This window comes from Budorcas taxicolor, chromosome 3 (assembly GCF_023091745.1).
Source record: "Budorcas taxicolor isolate Tak-1 chromosome 3, Takin1.1, whole genome shotgun sequence".
Classification (NCBI taxonomy): Eukaryota; Metazoa; Chordata; class Mammalia; order Artiodactyla; family Bovidae; genus Budorcas; species Budorcas taxicolor.
The window spans coordinates 58,002,936-58,026,393 of NC_068912.1; the positions used below are offsets into that span (position 1 = coordinate 58,002,936).

General features: G+C 34.9%; 1 protein-coding gene across 1 annotated transcript in view; it reads left to right on the plus strand.

Annotated features, from left to right (window-relative positions):
* The window catches only part of COL24A1 (collagen type XXIV alpha 1 chain), a 363,647-nt gene that overhangs the window by 256,868 nt on the left and 83,321 nt on the right, over positions 1–23,458 (plus strand). Inside the window, exons 39-44 of the mRNA XM_052638047.1 lie at positions 9,468–9,521; positions 11,146–11,253; positions 14,797–14,850; positions 15,106–15,159; positions 16,061–16,117; positions 23,390–23,443. Coding sequence (XP_052494007.1) covers positions 9,468–9,521; positions 11,146–11,253; positions 14,797–14,850; positions 15,106–15,159; positions 16,061–16,117; positions 23,390–23,443 — 381 coding nt within the window. The remainder of the gene's footprint in view (positions 1–9,467; positions 9,522–11,145; positions 11,254–14,796; positions 14,851–15,105; positions 15,160–16,060; positions 16,118–23,389; positions 23,444–23,458) is intronic.

The following is a 23,458-nucleotide window of genomic DNA, read 5'->3' on the forward strand; positions in this document are numbered from 1 at the left end:
CTGATGCTGGGAAAGATTGAGGGCAGGAGGAGAAGGGGATGATAGATGAGATGGTTGGATGGCATCACCGACTCAATGAACACAAGTTTGGGTAAACTCCTGAAGTTGGTGACGGACAGGGAGGCCTGGCTTGCTGCATGCAGTCCATGGGGTTGCAAAGAGTTGGACACGACTGAATGATTTTCACTTTCACTTTCCAAATCATGCAGAACTTCAGCCAAGCTCCCTGATCAGACAGTGCCACCAGCTAAGTTCCGCAGATAGGCAGACCACTGGCTGGGATCTCTGTTCAGGTGCTGCTACAATCAGAGATGGAGTCCAATAATACTTTAGTTCTGGTTACTGTAAGTCTTGCCGCTTTGCCCATCTTTTATCTTTTCCCCAGTTGTCAGGGCCTCAAGTTCCCCAAATGATCCTCATGCAGACCTGACTGGGCAACTCTGGAAACATCTTGCAACAGTAGATGGGCTGAATATCCACTTTGGGTTCTCTTTTTCCCTACAGGAGAAGCTGTAGATCAAATGGGTTCACTCTGCAATGCTATGTTGGCCTGGGGAAAAGACAATGCAACCCAAATGAAACCTTTCCTTCAGCTTCTAATGTGGCTATTCTGTCTCTGTGATTCAAGAACCTGCTTCAGCCTCACCCTCAGGTTCCAAGCCATACTTCTTGAGACTTGGGTTTCTAGGATTCTTGATAGTTTTAATTTTTTTAGAGGATTCATCAGAACTGGACCCAAAGAGAAGCCAAATAGGAAGTACTGAGTAAATGTGGTTATCTTCCTGAGAAGTTTTCTCAAATTTGTTTTTATATAAGAAAGTCATTAATAATTATTAATATTTTAGCATAGTTTTTTTTTCAGACAACTGGCCTAATTCCCTAAGAAAATACTAAAGTTATTTGGAGTGGTGGCGGGGAGGGCGGCAGGACACAGGACTAACAAAAAGAAAGGTCTAATCATGCCGTAGGACAACACAGCCAGGAATCCCAGAGGGATGATGCATCATGACAAATGGTGATGGGCAGAGCAGAGATGAAAAAGGGGCTCAAAACAAGACATGGGAAAATGATAAACACAGACTTCATCTGCTTCATAACTTTTCCCAGGAATAATCCTGCCTTGTACACATCTTTGGTGCCTTTTTTAGTAACAACACATGTGCATTTCTTTTTTATTCTTTTTGTTGTTCTTCTTGGAATTTTAAATGCCTTTTAGCTCATAAGCTCAATAAAAATACCATGGCATATTTTTTCAAAAGAATTTTATGATCCAAGGAGCTGTTGCTTAATCAGGCAGCCTGATGTTCAGTTTATTTTTGCACTTCAAAATAATTCTTCCTTAGGCAATGTCACAAAGATGCTACCTTAAAAATTCTTTAAAAAAATAGGAAAGAGAGTGAAAAAAGAAATTAATTTTTTTCAAGTAACGAGATGTTCTTTTTACTTTCTAAAAGATTGGAAAATGAAATCTGGATAGAAAAATAAGGCAAGGGAAACATCGGTAACAAATTCCTAAATCCAAGATGTAAGCTCTTTGAACAAAGGAAAACATATTGTATTTCATGCTTGAAATCTACTCTAAAATAGACAGTTCAGTTGTCTAAATGCATAACTCTGCATGAGAAAAAGAGCTTGAAAGCTTCTGTGAAGAAACATCTGCCATCATTCATATCTTAAAAAGTGTATTGCCCTGGTATTTATGATCTAAACAGATGTGAAGCTATATACTCTAAAGCTGAGTAGGTATAAATGAAATTATCTTGTTTTATTCCTTTACAAGAAAACTTGGTTGGATTTATTGAAGTTTAATTTTCCCATCTGTGTAGGGTGGTATGATATTAGGTAGAAGTGAATATCTTAAGAGAATCTGAAATTAAATAATGCATACTTTTCAAAGAAGCATTTCCAGTAGAATCTTAAAAGTGAAGTCAAAAAGACGAGAGGAATAGTTAGAAATATTTAGTTAGAAATAGTTAGAAAAGAATGAGGTATACATGACCCTTGTTTCTAAGACAATTTCCTTGGAAACCCTGAAAAGTAATCACTTTAGAAATCTGAAGTCAGTGGCATTAAGGAGTAAAAGGTTATCTAAATCCTTATCTTCTGAATGATTCATATAACTCTGGTTTTAGACTTACGTGTTCTGAACTGTTGTGTTGTAAAGCAACACACAATAGAAAGAACCATGCACTGTCTACCCTGCAAGAATTGTCCAAACCACTAGTCTATTACTAAAGTGCTGTACATTCTTGAGAGAATCGTTCTTTGGCTTCTCAGTTTACACATTACACATAATAACGGGGTTCAAGCTCTGCAGAACTCCTATGATGATTGTGTCAAGGAGGATGCTGAACTGGAAGGACTTTGTTTATTCTTTATCTGCTTGAATCAGAGAAGATTCTTCCATGTCTGGTTAACATATTAGCTTCTATACAGGGGTTTTTTGAGAAGAAAAGGTTATATAGTCTTAAAAAAAAATTAGCTTGGATGTTTCTAAATATTTGTTAGCTTTACAAACTGTGACTCTGTAAAAATTTTCTAAATTTTTAGAAATTAAAATTTTTTTAATTCTCTGAATTTTTATATAGTTTCTAAATTTTTGTTAGCTTTACAAACTGTGACTCTAAAATTTTTCCATTCACTAATTCAGTGAAGTTTATGAGTTCCTTGGATGAGCCAAGAACTCTGCTAAACTTTGGGAATACCAAGGGGAACAAGATGAGAAAGGTTCCTGATCTCAGATTTGACGGTATCATGGAGAAGACTGAGTAGGCAAGATCACTGCAGGTGGTGGTTAATGTAGTGATGAAGATAAACAGGATGATGCTAAAGGACAACTGGTTAAGGGAAGGGAAAGCCAACTAGTTAAGAGAAGAGAAGCTGTTTACACTAAGGCAGTGAGGAAAGGCTTCTCTAGATAGGGGAGGATTGAACTGAGACCTGAAGAGTGAAGAGGAGCCAGTGAATGAAAGAACTTTGAGAGACCCTTCAAGGTAGGCCAAATAGCAATGGAATGCCAAGGACCAAGATGGGGAAGTAAGAATGATCTAGGTATTTTTGGAAAACTAAAAGGAGTTTGTTACAGCAGAGTGAATAGTGAAAAGTTGTTTGAGATGAGCTTGAGGAAACAGGTAGGTAGCAAATCATGAAGGAGATTTTAAACCACAGTAAAAAAATTGGGGCTTATTTAAAATATAGTAAGAAGCCACTGAAAGGTTTTAAGCAGGAGAAAAATATAGTCTCTAATGGGAACATTCTCTGTAATTTCCAAACTTATTTTAACAATGTCTAGTGTTATTGGTTATCTCAAGGGATGAATTAATTTCCAGGGAAAAAAATAAACAAGATAAATTTGAATTACAAAAGCATGTGATGTACTGAGAAAATTTAATGAGGGAAAGAATGATCTTTTCAACAAATGTTGCTAAAACTACTGGATACCCACACACTAAAGAATTAACTTGGATCTTTCCTTATGCTACACACAAAATTAACTCAATCTGGGTCATAGATCTAAATTTAAGAGCTAAAACTATAAATGTCTTGGAGGACAACATAGAAGGAAATCTTCTTGACCTTGGGTTATGCAAAGCCTTCTTAGATAACACCAAAATTACAAAAAAACAAAAACAGATATATTGGACTGCATTAAAGTGAAAAGTTTTAGAACTTCAAAGAACACCATCAAGAAAGTGAAAAGACACCATAGAATGAGATAAAATATTTGTAAATTGTATGTGATAAGGGACTAGTATCCAAAAATATATGAAGAACTCTTACAACACAATAATAAAAAGATAATTCAATTGAAAAGTAAAAAGTCTTTAAACAGATATTTCTCCAAAGAAGATATATATAGTTGGCAAATAAGCACATGAAAGATACTCAACATCATTAACTATTAGGAAAATGCAAATAAAGCCACAATGAGATACCACTTCACATCCACTAGAGGAAAACAAAAAACAAAAAAAACAGAAAATAATAAGTGTTGATGAGAATGTAAAGAAATTGGAACTCTTATATATCATTGGTGGGATGCAAAATGGTGCAGCTACTTTGTAAATCAATTTGGCAGTTTCTCAAAATGTTAAAAACAGAGTTACCATATGACCCATCAGTTCTTGGCATATACCCAAAATAATTGAAAACAGAATTCAAACAAAAATTTTTACATGAATGCTCATAGCAGCATTATTTATGATAGCCAAAAAGAAATAACACAAAATGGTCATCAATTAATAAATGCTTATTAATTAATGTAGTATGTTCATACAATGGAATATTATTTGGCAATAAAAAATATACTGATCCATGCAAAAAAAAATATTGATTCATGCTACAACCTTGATGAACTTTGAAAGCATTATGCCTAGCAGTCAGTCATAAGAGACCACATAATACAGGTAATATCCCAAATAGGCAGATCTCTAGAGACAGTGAATTAGGGTTGCCTAAGGCTGGGGCTTGGGAGGAAACTGGAAATCACTGCCAGTGGGTACAGGATTCTTTATGGGGTGGTGGAAATTGATTCTAAAATTATGGTGATGGTTGCACAACACTATAAAAACCATTGAATCATACGCTTCAAATCAGGAGCCCCCATCCCCCAGGCTGTGGACCGATACTGGTCCAGGACCTATTAGGAACCAGGCCACACAGACGGTGAGCAAGCAGAGCTTCATCTATATTTACAACCATTCTCATTACTATGTGAGCTCTGCCTCCTGTCAGATCAGAGATGACATAATAAATGTAATGTACTTAAATCATCCTGAAACCATACTTATCTCCCCCACCCATGGAAAAATTGCCCTCCATGAAACCAGTCTCTGGTGCCAGAATGATTGGGGGTCACTCCTTTAAATAGTTTCATAATATGGTATGTGAATTATATCTCAAAAACCATTGTTTTTAAAAATGGATGTGATGTGTTGCTTCTGAGACTACAGCTACTCTCACAAAGTTAAATCAGTAGGGAATCCCAAATTCGTTCTCTGTGGTGTAAGTAGGCTGAACATCAAGGCAGCTATTCTCTGTCAACATGACATTTGTTTAAAAGCATTCTTATTTGTGTAATCATTGAAGAAGTCTATTAAAACATGCACATTGAGAAGTGATTGCTTTTTTCTACTCTGCCCTGCAAGTCTCTAAATACACAAATAGGTTGTAGTGGGTCATGTAAACTTTTAAAAGCCAACATTTTGGAGAAAATTATCACTGATGCATTTCAGAACAAACACAAAAATAAACCAGCCTAATATCAGTGGAAGTTTACCACCGCCACTCCTCAAAAAGAAAAACAAGCTATCTTTAAATAGAAAAAAAGTGAATGAAAGAACCAGGAGAGATCTTTCTGATTATAATGACAGAAGAAAATACAATATAGAACGGGCAATGTCTTTTCTCACATGTAATGAGCTCTTCAAATATGTTTGAAAGTTTACTGTGCAGAAGATTTATTTCCATTTGTTCTATTTCCTAGAAGCTAAAAAGTAAAAAAATGTCACTATCCTTTGCCTTTTACTCATGAATTTTGGTTTTAATTCCAGCAGATAGTAAATTTTTTAAGGTGTTATTTATTTACAAATAGATATCTAGTAGACCAGCTACTGTCTGATTCAGTTCAGTTCAATTCAGTCGCTCAGTAGTGTCCGACTCTTTGTGACCCCATGAATTGCAGCACGTCAGGCCTCCCTGTCTATCACCAACTTCCAGAGTTTACTCACACTCACATCCATCGAGTCCATGATGCCATCCAGCCATCTCATCCTCTGTCGTCCCCTTTTCCTCCTGCCCCCAATCCCTCCCAGCTTCAGAGTCTTTTCCAATAAGTCAACTTTTCGCATGAGGTGGCCAAAGTACATGGGCATGTATTCTATCATTCATTTATTAAATATTTATTAAGCATCAATTATATATGAGACACAGTTCTGGACACTGTTACAACAATGAACAAAACAGATAAGATCTCTGCTGTCATGGAACATGCAGTGTAGAAGGACAGTGTGAACAAGAATAATAATTTCTGATAGTTATTTCCTATGAGGAAAATAAACCATGGTAATGGGATTTTGAATGCCCTGATAAAGGGGCTACTTTAATTGGGATGGCCACAGAAGGACCACCTGAAGTTACATTGAGTTAGATGCCTAAAGATAAAAAGGAGCCAATCATGTGGCTATCTGAAAAGGAGCATTCTAGGCAGAGGAAACATCTAATGCAAATGCCCCAAGATAGAAAGGGTATTTATTAAATGCCCTATTTTTAAAAAGGAAGGGTCCAAGTAGTAAATAACTGGAAAACATGATGTCAGAGAAATGTGAGGTGGCAGATCACATAGGGGACTATAGACCATGATAAGAGGTTTGAAGATTATTCTGATTCCGCTGGGGAGCCATTTGGAAGGTTTTACATAAGGAGAGATGTTTGATTAAAATTGTTCATGATCATTTGGGTTACTCTGAAGAAATGGAATATAAGGGTAAACATGGACCAAATTACTTAGAAGGCTGTGGCAGTCATGTAGACAAAAAAATGATAGAGTGACTTGGAATGCAGGGGAGCAATAGAGACAGTAAATACTAACCAGATTCAAGACATCTTGGAGATATAGTTGACTGGATTTGCTCATGGTTTGGATGTTGAGAAAGAGGGAAAGCATAATAAAGAATAAATCTGATTTTTAGGTGAGCAACTGAGTTGTTGCTCATTACAATGAAGTGTGTAACAGGGTTACAGATTGGCACTTTGACATGTGCAAATATAACATTTATTTCTGGCTAATCTGGTTTTCCTCACAAGCCCTAATTTAGATTGGTGAGGAGTGGTTGGGGAATTGAAGGAGAAAGAAAGGAAACTTTTGCGTCCAATTCAGTTAAAAGCTTAATCTGTTCCTATAATTTAGTAGTCTCTTTGGGTAAAGCTCAGACTCTTATGATGCTTAGTCTCAGATGTATCAGTCTTCCACCTCCCTCTTTCCTTACTTCCTAATACTGACTCTGTGTTTGCAGTGGTGGCAAGGATGAAGAGGCCTTGGATCTAGAATACTGGACAAAAGATGGGAACTAGTGATTCACATATAAATGCTGAATTATTGTATGAAGAGAGATTCATCTTCCTTTATAATCAGGAATATGTGAATTGAAATCCCTAATAATATATCATTTTGCTCCCTTGAGATGGACAAATTTTAAGTCTGATAGTACCAAACATGTAAGATATGGAGTAACTGGAACTCTTAAATGTTGCTTTTGAGGATGTAAATAGGCTAAAACTCTGGAGAACAAGTTGCCAAAATCTTATGTACTGAAAGGTACATGTATCCTGCAAGGAATTCAATTCCAGAGTATACACCCTCACCCAAAAAACTCTTGATGTAGGTATATAGAGGTAGGTGCAAGAGTGTTTATTGAAGGACTGTTTGTAGCATTAAAAAAAAAAAAAAAAAAACAAAGCAAAACAAAGAAACAAACAAAAACTACCAAAAGCTCATCACTAGGGAAATGGCTGAGTTAATTGTGGTTTGATTACAAAGTGGAATCCTACTATTTAATGTTGTAGCTCAATAGGTAAAGAATCTGGAATGTGGGAGACCCAGGTTTGATCCCTGGGTCTGGAAGATCCCCTGGAGATGGAAATGGTAACCCACTCCAGCATTCTTGCCTAGGAAATCCTATGGACAGAGGAGCCTAGCAGGCTACAGTCCATAGGGTCACAAGAGTCGGACACAACTTAGTGACTAAACCACAACCACCACCACTACAAAATGTAAGTAGAGTAGAGACACTAAATAATTTCAAAAACAAAATATTGTTCTAAAAAAATTTTCAAAAGAATGTATAAAGTATGATACTGCTTATTGAAAGTTTCAAAAGACACAAAATAAGCATATAATGCTTGGGAATATATACAAATGGAGTAAAAGTGTAAATAAATGCACGGGGATGATAAATTGAAGACAATGGTTGCACCTGAGTGAGGAGAGAAGGTGATATGTTTGCAAATATAAGTGCATATATGGGACTTCAGTCTTGTGTGTGTGTGTGAATGTGTGTGTGTATAGCTTCTATTTCTTAAAGTGGGTGGTAAACACTTGGGTGTTTATTATACCTTTTATTAATAATCTTTTATATATAGTTAATTATTACATAATACCCTTTGAAAAGGCAACAGAAATTAATGAGAACTGACATTTCTTGACCTCTTCAAGTATAAGTCTAGTCCTTTCTCATTCAATCTTAGTAACTCTGAAGAAGTATTAATATACCCCTGCTATATAACAGGAAACAGGCTGTTAGAGGTAAAATAATCCACCTATAGCCATACAGCTGTTAGGTGACAGAGCCAAAATATGAAACTGCAGCAGTCTGGCTTAAATGCTCACGCCGTTAACCTCTGTAAATGTTAATCACCCTCTCTTAAAAAGGCCACGTTAACTGCAAAGAAGTCTCCCGTTAATGCAATGATCATTTCAACCTCTGGATGCAGCTGGAACTACAGCAATAGAACTTAACCGCCTTGGCCTCTAAATTCAGCGGATTTTCTGAGGCTAGAAGAACATTTGCTCAGGAGCACAGGGCATGAGTCATTTCCTTAGGTATCTGTTTATTCGTTTAACAAATATTTATCAAGAGCCTCCGTAGCACAGTGGTAAACCACAATTTATTTCTTGTCTACATCATTTTTGCCTTTTGCCAAGTTTTGGGACACAAATTTGAAATTTCCATTTTCATTTCCAACTAATGCAAGGAATGCTGTGATTAATTATTGGCTATTTTTGAATCTGAAGCCTGGCTTACTGTGGATCTCATTTAAGCCTAACCATTGTTGACCTGCAAATTCATATGACATTAAAATATTTTAACCACTTCTTACTTTGAAAAAAGTGTTTATTGAAAACTTTTAGTCTACTTTTGTATAAATAAAATACCGATTGAAATAAAAATATTGTTTTAAACAGTTTAATATGACTACCTCCTTTCTCTCAGTGTGTTTCCCCTTTCTCCTTTTTTTTCCCCCAAAGATAAAAGAGTATTTGCTTAATCGTACCCTTCAGTGGAGATTTTGAGATTCTCCCTGACAATGTATTAGATATATTTTATAATCCTGTTCATTCAACAAGATGTTGAACCCAAAGTAGCTCATAGAACTGCTGACATGGATGCATTTAGGTTAACTTTAATTGCTTTCTCACTGGCTGTGCTAAAACCAAGTTATTTTCCCTCTGTGATTAAGAGTGGTTTCATTTTGTCTTCTTGACTAGTTTGTATATGTGAACTTTACTCACTATTAACAGCTGGGCCTCTAACTCATCATGACCTCTTTTTAAATAGTTATATGAGCATAATAATGTTGAGAAGTAGCCCACATTTTTATTTAGTGTTCAAGTCAGTGATTATGTGATATAAGTATTTAAGCATTCTATCTAGTTGTATCTCTAATAATTTATTTCCTTTTTTATCCAGGGACCTGAAGGAATTACGGGAATTCCAGGACAAAGAGGTCGTCCAGGAAAGAAGGTAAATTTTTTTTTACATATGTTTATGTTGGTTTTCTTTATCCTGATGTGCACATAGCTCCATAGCATACTATGATGTTTTTATTTGTACTAGAAATAAAGCATTAAAGAGCCATAAATTTGACTTAAAAGGCATAATTGTATAAATTAATATTTAATTCCACATAGGAGTACTTTTTACCTTAATTATATGAAGTCAAATTTTTCACTTTGTCATTTCTGAAAAGATCTTTGCCTTTTCTTCTCATCTTTACCAGAAATTCTTTAGTAGACCATGGGCATGAAAAGAGAGAAAAGAAAAAATGCTATACCATTTGTGCCATTTAATAACAACTTTAGTAAGATATTTAGGGGAGAGAAGTATTACTAGAATTGTTTCTGGCTGGTTTGAATATATTTTTCCAAATTGAAAAGGTTAGTATTGATTTTATCTTCCCTATATATTAACTAAGAGACACAAAACAATATGTGTTATTTGCTTCCTTTTACTAGGAAAATATGATGTGTTTGTAAAATTTAGTACTTTATAATAAATAATTCATACTTGGATAGAGTCAATAATTTTTTCAAGTATTGGTGAAACATCAAAATTATTTTCCCATTGTAATACAATAAATCTAAATATATTTACTATAATTAAGTACAAATCACACCATATTCTAGTTCCCAAAATTGAATTATATCATTTCTGTGAATATGCACCTAATCCATTTTTCTTATAACTTGGGGACAGTATAAGAAATAATAGAAGATACAAGTGAATGAGGTATATTTTAGTTACCATTCTCAGTCATCAAATAATGCCCAATATTGAAGTCTCTTTTCATCATACATAATGTACTTTCTAAATGGTTTTACAAGTAGGGCAGTGCAGATCCATACAGCAACCTGTGAATTATTATGAATCACCAAAAATCTCCTATGATCATAGTTTAGTTTTTCTTTGTGTCTACTTGATTATCAATAATAGAACTGAGTTACCACATGTAGAGAATAAATTATAACATTTACTATTTAAAAGCAGCTGTACTTTGATATTACAGAATGATCAGTTAGCCTGTTGGAAAACAGAAGAATTGGTATTCAGATGGATGTAAAATCATGTAAAAATGGTACAGATTTTTTAAGACAAATTCCAACCAAGTGATGATGTTGAGTATACAGAACTGCCCACTAGAGCCTTTATGCATTAAATGTATCTTTGGGGCACTGAAATTCTCTGTGGAAACAGGCTTGTCATAGGGCCTGTGTTTTCTCAGGACATGAGCAAACATATGTGTGCATGCATTTGTACATAAATATATAACAAGCTTCATGAATAAAACACTTAGTTGTTATTTGTAATTCAGCATGAACGCCAGACTTCCCTGCTTATTTGCGCAAAAATTTTTGTATTCTTTTTTCCAAAATTACTTTTAATTACATTTTTAAGGTAACCCAGGTGGTGATGGTATGTTGTTATTGTCAGTGGTGGTCTGTAGTACTAGTAAGTTAAAACAAAGTTACTATTTATAGAATTTTGGCTACAGAATATCCTCTGGAGCCATTCAGGTATATGATGTAGTTGATTAATTTAAGTATAAGGTTTTTTTCTTACTTTTCTCTCTCACTAATGGCATCCACAGGGTGATAAAGGACAAATGGGGCCTGCAGGAGAAATTGGAAGCAGAGGTGCTCCTGGACAAATTGGGGAAAGTGGTCTTAAGGGTGCCAGAGGAACTAGAGGTGCTGTGGTCAGTATTTGATTTGTCTCCAAAACTGAGTTCACTGCGGATGGAAAGAAATGTATCCATGTCTAAAAGCTTCATCTCTTGATTAATTTTACAGAGAAAGCAAAAGTTCCATTGAAAATAATCTACCTCCATGGAATATGGAGAATTGTAAGCATTCCACAGTACTTAAATGGCTTAGTGGCTTCTGGACATGAAAAAGGAAAGGGGAAAAAAATCTCAAAATGGAAATTAAATATGAAATCAGATTTTTAAAAATCAGATTATAACTCCCAACCTAAGGAGGAAAGTTTATAAAGTTGTACTTTAAATCAGGATTTAATATCTGTATAAAATTATGCTGTCGTGGTTGACAAATTGCTTTGAAAATTACTCAAAAATGGGTTTTCTTTATATGCTTAGACTCTCATGCTTATCTAGAGATTATTTCTTTATAACCATCTGTGATAAGTCTCCAAAACAGCTACTGATTTTTAATCTTTTGTATGAATTTTACATGATATTGGAAGCAAAGATAGCATGATACTTTTGAAACTAATATCGAAATTATGTTGCTAACATATTTGAACTTGTTCAAAAAGTCACAGAAGAAAGAGATGCAAAATATTTAAGAGATTATCCAATTTAGTCTTTTGAGTATTTCATAAACTTATATATCAAATCCATATGTATTTCCTAGTCACCATTAAAATGTCACAAGTGGCTTTTCACCAAGTCCTTTGGAGAGCATTGAATAATCTGTTGTTTGAAGAAGGTTTTCCTTGGCCTCATTTTAGGGGAAAATCTTATGAAGGGATGTATTGTTTAGACTGGAGTATCAAAAAGCAGTCTCTGATGGGCAACTCTTTTAGCTGAAGCTCTCTGATGTTCTAAATGCGATTACTCTATCCGTTATCTCCTCCATCCCTTACTCTCAATTGTAAGACTCCTCAGCCTCATTTTAAGTGTTCCATTCCTTACTGTCATCTTACTAAGTCAGGTAGTATGTACTTCCTTTTATTTAAATTGATATTTTTCTTCTATGCCCTATGAATTCAAAAATGGTATATAACGTGATACCCAAGAGTAGAATTGCTAGATCATATGGTGTTTTGTTTTTAATTTTAATTTTTTGAGGAGTCTGCATACTGTTTTCCATAATGGCTGCAACAATTTATATTCCTACCAACAGTGAACAAGGGTTCCCTTTTCTCCACATCCTTTCCAACACTTGATGTTTGTTGTCTTTTTGGTAATAGCCATTCTAATAGGTATGAGGTGATATCTCATTGTGGTTTTGATTTACATTTCCCTGATGATTAGTGATGTTGAGCATCTTTCCATGTGCCTGTTGGCTATCTTGGGAAAATATCTGTTTAGATACTCTGCCCATTTTTAAATTGGGTTGTCTGTCTTTTTGATGTTGAGTTGTATGAATTATTTTTATATTTAGATATTAACTCCTTATCAGATTCATTGTTTGCAAATATCTTCTCCTATTCAATAGGTGACCTTTTTGCTTTATTGATAGTTTCTTTGACTGTGTAAAAGCTATTTTGTTTGATATTGTCTACTGATTTTTCCTTTTGTTTATTTTACCTGAGGAGAGATATAAAATAACAGTATTTCCAAGACCAATATCAAAAAGCATACAGTCTGTGTTTTCTTCTAGAAATTTATGGTTTCAAGTCTTACATTTGAGACTTTTATGGGAATACTTCATATTAATCCTTTTGATGTTTGCAAATCTGATAAATGAAAAAGCGTGTCTCATTTTCTTTCTTACATTTTCTTACTTGCAACTAAATAAATTGCCTGTTCTGAAAAGTTGCCTGTTCATATGTACTTTAAATTTTTTTCTATTAGACTATTTTCTTTTTCTTAATTGTAAGAACACCTTATATAGTTTAGATAATATATTTTTGTTAAATATGTTGCAAATATATTACAAATATATTTTCCCTTTCTATCATTTATCTTGTTTATACTATCTTTCACTGGACAGAGGTTTTAATTATTACAATCAAATTTGTCAGTCTTTCTGTTAATTAAAAATGACTTCTTTACATAAAGTATATAAAAATATTCTTCCATATCCTATTCTTAATATTGTTACTCTTAGCCCTGTTAAAGCATATGGAGTTTATTTTGCTATAAGTTGTGAAGGACTAATTTCTTTTTTCCATCTTCTTAGCCAGTTGTCTCAATACTATTTAATAAATCTATTTCCCAGTTTTCTGAAATGCTACCCTTACTGTAAGCTACTCTCAAATAATGGTCTGTTTTCATTTTCTCTATTTTCTCAATTTTTTAGTTTATTACTAGGTACCACACCATTTAAACTGTTACATCATTACAGTATCTTTTGAGATCTAGAAGGGCAAATACTTCATAATTTATTTTTCTGAAAAGCTCAGCTCTTACTATGATTTTTTCTGTTTTTTGTTTGAACTTTAAAATACAATTCTGCAAGTTCTTTTAATATTGAATCATTCATAGAAATAGAATTACCATATCCATTCTATGAATGATTAACATATGTCTTTTTATTTACTTATATCTTCTATATTCTTCAATAAAGCTTTGTTATTTCCTTTATCTCTGTTCTTACACCTTTCTTATTACATGTATTGTTAGTTTCTTACAGATTTTGTTGTTTTTAGGGTAGTCCCTTTTCTAGTTCATCTTCTTACTGGTCTTTGTAAGAAATCTTTTTTTAAAACTTTATATTTATTTCAGTGAATTTTAATAATTCTAAGGATTCCTTAGGTAAATAATTTTATCACCTCCTCATATTTATTATTTATTATCCTTACTTATTTCATTGGTTAGAACTTCTGGCTGATGTGGCATTTGGCTGTACCTTAATTTCCTTATCTCCTATTTATTTTGAGACTCAAATAGAAGAGTTGGTGTGAAAACTTTTTAATTATATAAAAAGAAGGGACATTTTTAAGAGTGTTATTTTAGCTTTTTTTCAGTTGTCTGTTATCTTTTCAGTAGTTTAGGAATATTTACTGATTTGCCTTTAACTTATGATTTCTTCATCTATGTAAATTGATAATAAGTGTAAATAATAGAGATGAATATTATACATAAGTTGTCAATCAATTCTCTTTTAACAGCTTTGACCAGAGTTGAAATCATGTTCATCAAAGCACCTGAGGCTATGAATGAGCACAGAGTTCTCGATCCTATCACGACAATACTAAAAACTATCAGAATTCACTCCCTAATATTTAGTGATGTGCAAATACCACAAACTTTGACAAATGCAAACTACATTTCCAAGAATTTGCTGGAAATTTACAGCATTCTGGCAACTGAAAGTATTTCTTTTAATATGATTAAAGATGTTCATACCAGAAATAAACCAAAGAAACATATTTGTGTGGGACTTACATGGTTCAGAAGTAAAATAAGATGCAAGTTGGAGAATTACTTTTTGTTTTCCTGTTTCAGACTAGGTAGAATTTCATACTTTGAAAAATCTAAGTTAACAAAAATGCAGGTTTAACAATTTAAACAATTGTCTGTTTTCCTTCTAATGTTTGATTTGTTTTTTAGGGACATTTAGGATTGATGGGACCTGCTGGAGAGCCTGGAATTCTAGGATATAGGGTAAGCATTTCTAATTGGAAATAAGAAATGTATATTTGCATAAAAACATTACATAAAGATGTCATCCCAAATATACAAATTCAGGTGAAATCTCCTGATAATACTTTCTAGCATATTTAGACATCAGGCTCCTATACAGTGAATCCTATTTTTCTTTCAGAATTAGTGTAATATCTAATGGCATAGCCGTGATAGTATTATGTAGAGCACATACTAATGATATGGAGATTGTCTACTTATTTGTCCTTCTCTTAGGGCCATGAAGGTCAACCGGGACTTTCTGGGTTGCCAGGACCTAAAGGAGAAAAGGTGTGTATGTTTATATTGACTTTTTAATCCTAAAAGTAAACACTGAATTCATGTGTTCCTTCTGAAAGTATGCTGGAAACACTTTCAAAGAATAAAATAAGTACTTTTCAACTTGGGAAGTATTGTAGATTCTAGAAGAAAAATAAATATAAAGGGAGAAATATTTAAAATAATTAAGAAGTCTTTGATAGATAGTTTCAGATTGAGGTGAAATGATATGTTACAATACTTTGCAATCTGTGAAACTAATGTTAATTTGCTTATTGAAAGAGATTGTGAGACTGTAGATTAAATGACTAAATATAGTACGTTTATGGTAAAAATTTTTATGAATTAAGAATAACTACAATAGTACTCCTTTTGATTGATAATATTGTTGGAAAACTGCTGCTGCTGCTAAGTCACTTCAGTCATGTCCGACTCTGTGCGATCCTATAGACGGCAACCCAACCAGGCTCCGCCGTCCCTGGGATTCTCCAGGCAAGAACACTGGAGTGGGTTGCCATTTTCTTCTCCAGTGCATGAAAGTGAAAAGTGAAAGTAGAGTCGCTCAGTCATGTCCGACTCTTCGCGATCCCATGGACTGCAGCCTACCAGGCTCCTCCCTCCATGGGAGTTTCCAGCCAAGAGTACTGGAGTAGGGTGCCATTGCCTTCTACACTGAGAAAATTAGTAAGCTGCTTTTTATGTAACTAAAGGAGATTGACACTTCCAAAGAGAACTATATATGATTTATAACTGTGTATAAAGTATCATATGCTAGGTTTTGTAGATAAAACTTTTTCATTTAAAAAAGATAAAACCAGATTGCATATTTTATAAACTATTAGAAATATTAGGCTTAATTTTTTAAAATTTATTTCATTAATTTAACTTTATTTATAAATCATCTTCATTGTAGGGTTATCCAGGAGAAGATAATACAATCCTAGGACCACCTGGGCCTCGGGGTGAACCAGTAAGTTTTTTTCTAAAATTATTTTGATGTTTTAAGATAAAATGCAGTTAGTACAATAGATTCATAACACCAATTACATCTTTTTAAGAACTTTTTTTTTGTTTTTAGTTTTATAACATGGTTTTATATGACAGCAGTACTTGCAGTCACATAATCTAAATAGTAAAACTGTTTATATACAGATCAAGATCCTTAGCATTATATAGAAGTTTAATATAGGAACTTTCAAATCTAATTTCCAGAATTAAATTAATGAGAACAACTTTTTACAAAGATTATCAAAATATTACATACTCTAGGCATTTAGGGCAGATATTTATACATCAAAGTCAGATTTATTTCTAAAGTATGTTTAAAAATCTGATCTATATCCTGTTTATAGTAGTTTATACACAGTTACCAAATGATTTCAAATTCATCTAACTAGTTATTAGAGCCAATATTCTTTAAAGATTATTAATCTGTAACCTTCTAATTAAGCATTTTAAAGACTAGCTGTAACCAAGATTTGTTTAAAGTAGCTCTTCTATCTTTGATTATTTGAATAACTGTCTGTATGTTCATAATTAAAACAGTATGCAGGATATATGTAAATTAAATAAATAGTGCAAAAATGCCTGGTTCACAGAAATAAATATAATTGGTTAAATTTTCCATATTTCACAGGATATCATATAAGATAAAAGAATCCTAAAACAGAAGAATCAGACTATACAGTCACTCCCAATATTTTGACCTGACTCTTTGGAAATGATTGAAAAGTATACTCTGTTTTAGAAATAGGAAAAATTCTAGAGTTTTTCTGAGTAAATCAAACCAATCTTACACAGAGGCAAACTCATCTATAAGAATATATAAAATTCTTTATCAGAAATCAACAAAAAATGAAAAGACACCTACTGAACGGAAGAAAATCCTTGCAAATGATATGACCACTAAGGGGCTAATATCCAAAATATATAAACATTTCATACATTTTATAAACATTTCAATAGCAAAAAAAAAAAAAATCCAATTTAAAAAATGGGCAGAAGACCTGTATAGACATTTTTCCAAAGAAAACATACAGAAGGCCAGCCAGGCACATGAAGATACTCGACATTGTTAATCATCAGAGAAATGCAAATTAAAACCACAATGAGATAATCACCTCACACCTAGATGGCTATCATCAAAAAGACCACAAATTACAAATGTTGACGAGGTGATGGAGAAAAGGGAACCCTGAGCACTGTTGGTGGAAATATAAATTGGTGCATCTATATGCAAAACACTATGAGGTTTTCCAAACAGCTAAAAATAGAACTGCCATAAGACCCATCAATTCCATTCCTGGGTACATATTCAAAAAACAAAAACAGTAATCCAGAAAGATATATGCACCCCAATTCCATAGCAGCAATGTTTGCAATTACCAAGATATGAAATAAGCTTAAATGTCCATCCACAAATTAATGAATGAAGAAGATGTAGTCATATATATATGTATATATACATATACCCTGAGCTTCCCTGGTGGCTCAGATGGTAAAGCGTCTGGCTGCAATGTAGGAGACCCGGGTTCAATCCCTGGGTCAGGAAGATCCCCTAGAGAAGGAAACGGCAACCCACTCCAGTACTGTTGCCTGGAAAATTCCATGGATGGAGGAGCCTGGTAGGCTACAGTCCATGGGGTCACAAAGAGTCAGACACGACTGAGCGACTTCACTTTCACTTTCATACATATACCCAAAAATATATACAGTACTACTCATTTACCACAATGTGGGTAGACTTAGAGATAATTTTGTGAAGTGAAATAAATAAGACAGAAATAAAAATACTATGTCATAGCACACATATATGGAATCTAAAAAATGAGGCAGATAGTAAATATAACGAAAAAACAGACTCACAGATATAGAGAACAAACTAGTGGTTAACACTGCAGAGGGAAAATGAGAGAGAGGCAAGATAAGGTTAAAAGACTAACAGTTTACTGATGGGAGACATACTAATACATCTTTTGATCAGGTCAGTTCAGTTCAGTTGCTCAGTCCTGTCCGATTCTTTGCAACCCCATGGACTGCAACACACCCAGGCCTCCCTGTCCATCACCAACTCCCGCAGTTTACTCAAATTCATGTCCATCGAGTCAGTGATGCCATCTAACCATCTCATCCTCTGTCATCCCCTTCTCCTCCTGCCTTCAATCTTTCCCAGCATCAGGGTCTTTTCAAATGAGTCAGTTCTTCAGATCAGGTGGCCAAAGTATTGGAGTTTCAGCTTCAACATCAGTCCTTCCAGTGAACATTCACGACTAATTTCCTTTAGAACGGACTGGTTGGAGCTCCTGGAAGTCCAAGGGACTCTCAAGAGTCTTCTCCAAGACCACAGTTCAAAAGCATCAATTCTGCCCTCACCTTTCTTTATAGTCCAACTCTCACATCCATACATGACTACTGGAAAAACCAAAGCTTTGACTAGATGGACCTTTGTCAGCAAAGCAATGTCTTTGCTTTTTAATATGCTGTCTAGGTTGGTCATAACTTTTCTTCCAAAGAGCAAGCGTCTTTTAATTTCATGGCTTCAGTAATCATCTGCAGTGATTTTAGAGCCCCCCAAAATAAAGTCTGACACTGTTTCCACTGTTTCCCCATCTATATGCCATGAAGTGGTGGCATTCATTCTCTGAGTGTTGAGTTTAAGCCAACTTTTTCACTCTCCACTTTCACTTTCATTGAGAGGCTCTTTAGTTCTTCTTTGCTTTCTGCCATAAGGGTGGTGTCATCTGCGAATCTGCGGTTATTGATATTTCTTCCGTCAGTCTTGATTCCAGCTTGTGCTTCATCCAGTCTGGCATTTCTCATGATGTACTCTGCATATAAGTTAAATAAGCAGGGTGACAATAAATAGCCTTGACATAATCCTTTCTGGATTTGGAACCAGTCTGTTGTTCCATGTCCAGTTCTAACTGTTGCTTCTTGACCTGCATACATATTTCTCATGAGGCAGGCCTGTCAAGTGGTCTGGTATTCCCATCTCTTTCAGAATTTTCCACAGTTTATTGTGATCCACACAGTCAAAGGCTTTGGCATAGACAATAAAGCAGAAATAGATGTTTTTCTGGAACTCATTTGCTTTTTCAATGATCCAACGGATGTTGGCAATTTGATCTCTGGTCCCTTTCCCTTTTCTAAATCCAGCTTGAACATCTGCAAGTTCACAGTTCATCTACTGTTGAAGCCTGGCTTGGAGAATTTTGAGCATTGCTTTGCTAGCATGTGAGATAAGTGCAATTGGGCAGTAGTTTGAACATTCTTTGGCATTGTCTTTCTTTGGGATTAGAATGAAAACAGACCTTTTCTAGTCCTGTGGCCACTGCTGAGTTTTCCAAATTTGCTGGCATACTGAGTATAGCACTTTCACAGCATCGTCTTTTAGGATTTGAAATAGCTCAACTGAATATCCATCACCTCCAGTAGCTTTATTTGCAGTGATGCTTCTGAACGCCCATTTGACTTCACATTCCAGGATGTCTGGCTCTAGGTGAGTGATCACACCATTGTGATTATCTGGGCTGTGAAAATTTTTTTGTATAGTTCTTCTGTATATTCTTGCAACCTCTTCTTAATATCTTCTGCTTCTGTTAGGTCCATAACATTTCTGTCCTTTATTGTGTCCATCTTTGCATGAGAAGTTTTCTTGATATTTAATTTTCTGGAAGAGATCTCTAGTCTTTCCCATTCTATTGTTTTCTCTCTTTCTTTGTGCTGGTCACTGAGGAAAGCTTTCTTATTTTTCCTTTCTCTTCTTTGGAACTCTGCATTCAAATGGGTATATCTTTCCTTTTCTCCTTTGCCTTTTGCTTCTCTTCTTTTCACAGGTATTTATAAGGCCTCCTCAGACAATCATTTTGCCTTTTTATATTTCTTTTTCTAGGGGATGGTGTTGATCACTGCCTACTGTACAATGTCATGAACCTCCTTCCATAGTTCTTCAGGTACACTGTCTATCAGATCTAATCCCTTGAGTCTATTCATCATTCCCACTATATAATCATAAGGGATTTGATTTAGGTCATATCTGAATGGTCTAGTGGTTTTCCCTACTTTCTTCAATTTAAGTCTGAATTTGGCAATAAGGAGTTCATGATCTGAGCCACAGTCAGCTCCCAGTCTTGTTTTTACTGACTCTATAGAGCTTCTCCACCTTTGGCTGCAAAGAATATAATCAATCTGACTTCAGTATTGACCATCTGGTGATGTCCATGTGTAGAGTCTTCTCTTGTGTTGTTGGAAGAGGGTGTTTGCTATGACCAGTGCATTCTTCTGGGAAAACTCTATTAGCCTTTGCCCTGCTTCACTCTGTACTCCAATGCCAATTTGCCTGTTACTCCAGGTATTTCTTGACTTCTTACTTTTGCATTCCAGTGCCCTATAATGAAAAGGACATCTTTTGGGGGTGTTTATTTTAGAAAGTCTTGTAGGTCTTCATAGAACCATTCAATCTTCAGCTTCTTCAGCATTACTGTTCGGGGCATAGACTTGGATTACTGTGATACTGAATGGTTTGCCTTGGAAACGAACAGAGATCATTCTGTCATTTTTGAGACAGCATCCAAATACTGTATTTTGGATTCTTTTGTTGACTATGATGGCTACTCCATTTCTTCTAAGGTATTCTTGCCCACAATAGTAGATACAATGGTCATCTGAATTAAATTCACCCATTCCAGTCCATTTTAGTTTGCTGGTTTCTAAAATGTCGACGTTCACTTTTGCCATCTCCTGTTTGACCACTTCCAATTTGCCTTGATTCATAAATGTAACGTTCCAGATTCCTATGCAATACTGCTCTTTACAGCATCAGACTTTACTTCCATCACCAGTCACATCCACAACTGGGTGTTGTTTTTGCTTTGGCTCCATGTCCTCATTGTTTCTGGAGTTATTTCTCCACTCATGTCCCATAGCATGTTGGGCCCCTACCGACTGGGGAGTTCTTCTTTCAGTGTCCTATCTTTTTGCCTTTTCCTACTGTTCATGGGGTTCTCAAGGCAAGAATACTGAAGTGGTTTGCCATTCCCTTCTCCAGTGGGCCACGTTTTGTCAGAACTCTCCACCATCACCCATCCGTCTTGGGTGGCCCTACATGACATAGATCATGGTTTCATCGAGTTAGACAAGGCTGTGGTACATGTGATCAGATTGGTTAGTTTTCTGTGATTGTGGTTTTCAATCTGTCTGCTCCCTGATGGAGAAGGATAAGAGGCTTATGGAAGCTTCCTGATGGGAGAGAGTGACTGAGTGGGAAACTGGGTCTTGTTTGATTGGTGGGGCCATGCTCAGTAAACCTTTAATTATCTTTTGTTACCTGAACATTATTGACCTGATACCTTTCAGTATTCAGAGGTATTAGTTTCTGCAAAGATCCCCTGGTTGATAAAAGATACAAACTACTGTGTATTAAATAAGCTACAAGGATATATTGTACAACACAGGGAATATAGTCAGCGTTTTAACAGTAAATAAAGTACAACCTTTAAAAATTGTGAATCACTATGTTGTGCACCTAAAAACTTACATAGTATTGTAAATAAACTATACCTCAATTGAAAAAAAGGAATCAAAGTTACCCCATACCTTATATAAATTTAAGGAGTAAATCATTAAGTAAATCATTATATTTTTAAAAATGTCTTTAAAAATCCTGTATCAAATGTATTCTAAATGTCTCTAAACCTCTGAGAGACACAAATACGGAAACAGTACAGAAATTTAAAAGTACAAAGAAAAATATGGGCAAGAAGAATAGAGTAGTGCTTTTTCTCCAGATTCACCTATTCCATGTTCAAAGAATGTCACTGAAATATAATAAATTTATTACACAGCTAGTATAATAATGGTCATTTTATTAGTAGACTTGAGACAGGTGTGAAAATTGAACCAAGAATATTCTAAATAATTAAATCAAAGTCAGAGATTTGTGTCTTTACATTATGTCTAATATCTTTATTCACAGAAGTAAGCTATTTATCCATAATAAATTTTATGGTTCTGGTGAGAATTTCTTTTGAGTTTCTTTTGGGATAGTTGGTCCTGATATGTGATAATTGGTTTTTCAAGTGCATTTTAGAATAGGTAGTTTGAACTGCTTATCATATCAAAGGATTTTATATTAGAAATGTTTAGAAAAAGTTAAAAGTAGGCATTCCCTGATAGCTCAGTTGGTAAAGAACCCACCTGCAATGCAGGAGACCCTGGTTCGATTCCCGAGTGAGGAAGATCCACTGGAGAAGGGGTAGGCTACCAACTCCAGTATTCTCGGGCTTCCCTTGTGGCTTAGCTGGTAAAGAATCCACCTGCAATGTGGGAGAGCTGGGTTCAGTCCCTGGGTTGGGAAGATCCCGTGGAGAAGGGTCTAGCTACCCACTCTAGTATTCTGGCCTGGAGAATTCCATGGACTGTATAGTCCATGGGGTCACAAAGAGTCAGACACGACTGAGTGACTTTCACAAGTTTATTCACTTCTGCCTCAAGAATTAAAATGAGTAAGTGTAATTTCTTTAGGTCAATTTATATCTTAATATTTAAGATTTTGCTGATTAAAGAATACACAATATAATTTCTAATAAAGAATGATAAAGTAAAATTAGCTCTTAGATACTTTTAAAAAGGTGATTAAATATAATATTTTCTAATTAACGCAATTGGTTAAGTGCATTAATCACTTAATTAAAGGCTGAGTGGTCCTGCTTAAATTGTTTTCAGTCATTTTAATATTCAGTACAAATGCAAGTTATTTTGATATCTTTTATAACATACTTTACTCACCTGAAAATTCACATTGTTTACTTGGACTTCATTTTGTCAGTATTTTTTCTAGCAGAATAATTATGAGATTGTCTTTGAATAATCAGTGTATATGGTGTTCTTAGTGTTGTTGAAATTCAATCCTTTGAAATTATCTGAAGGTGAAAGTGAAAGGTGTTAGTCGCTCAGTCATGTCTGACTCTTTGTGATCCCATGGACTGTAGCCCGCCAGGCTCCTCTGTCCATGGAATTCTCCAGGCAAGGAGCCATTCCCTTCTCCAGGAGATCTTCCCAACCCAGGGATTGAACTTGGGTCTCCCACATTGCAGACAGATTCTTTACTGTCTGACAGTGGAACTAAACAAATTATTGTACATTTGATTCCATATTTTTCAGAAAAAATATTCCACATTAACTATTTCATCTGTGTTCTCAAATACTTAGATACATTGATTGTTTCTGCCTGTGGTCTCTTTAGGGTCCAATGGGAGAACAAGGAGAGAGAGGAGAGCCTGGAGCAGAGGGATATAAGGTAATTCCTATAAAT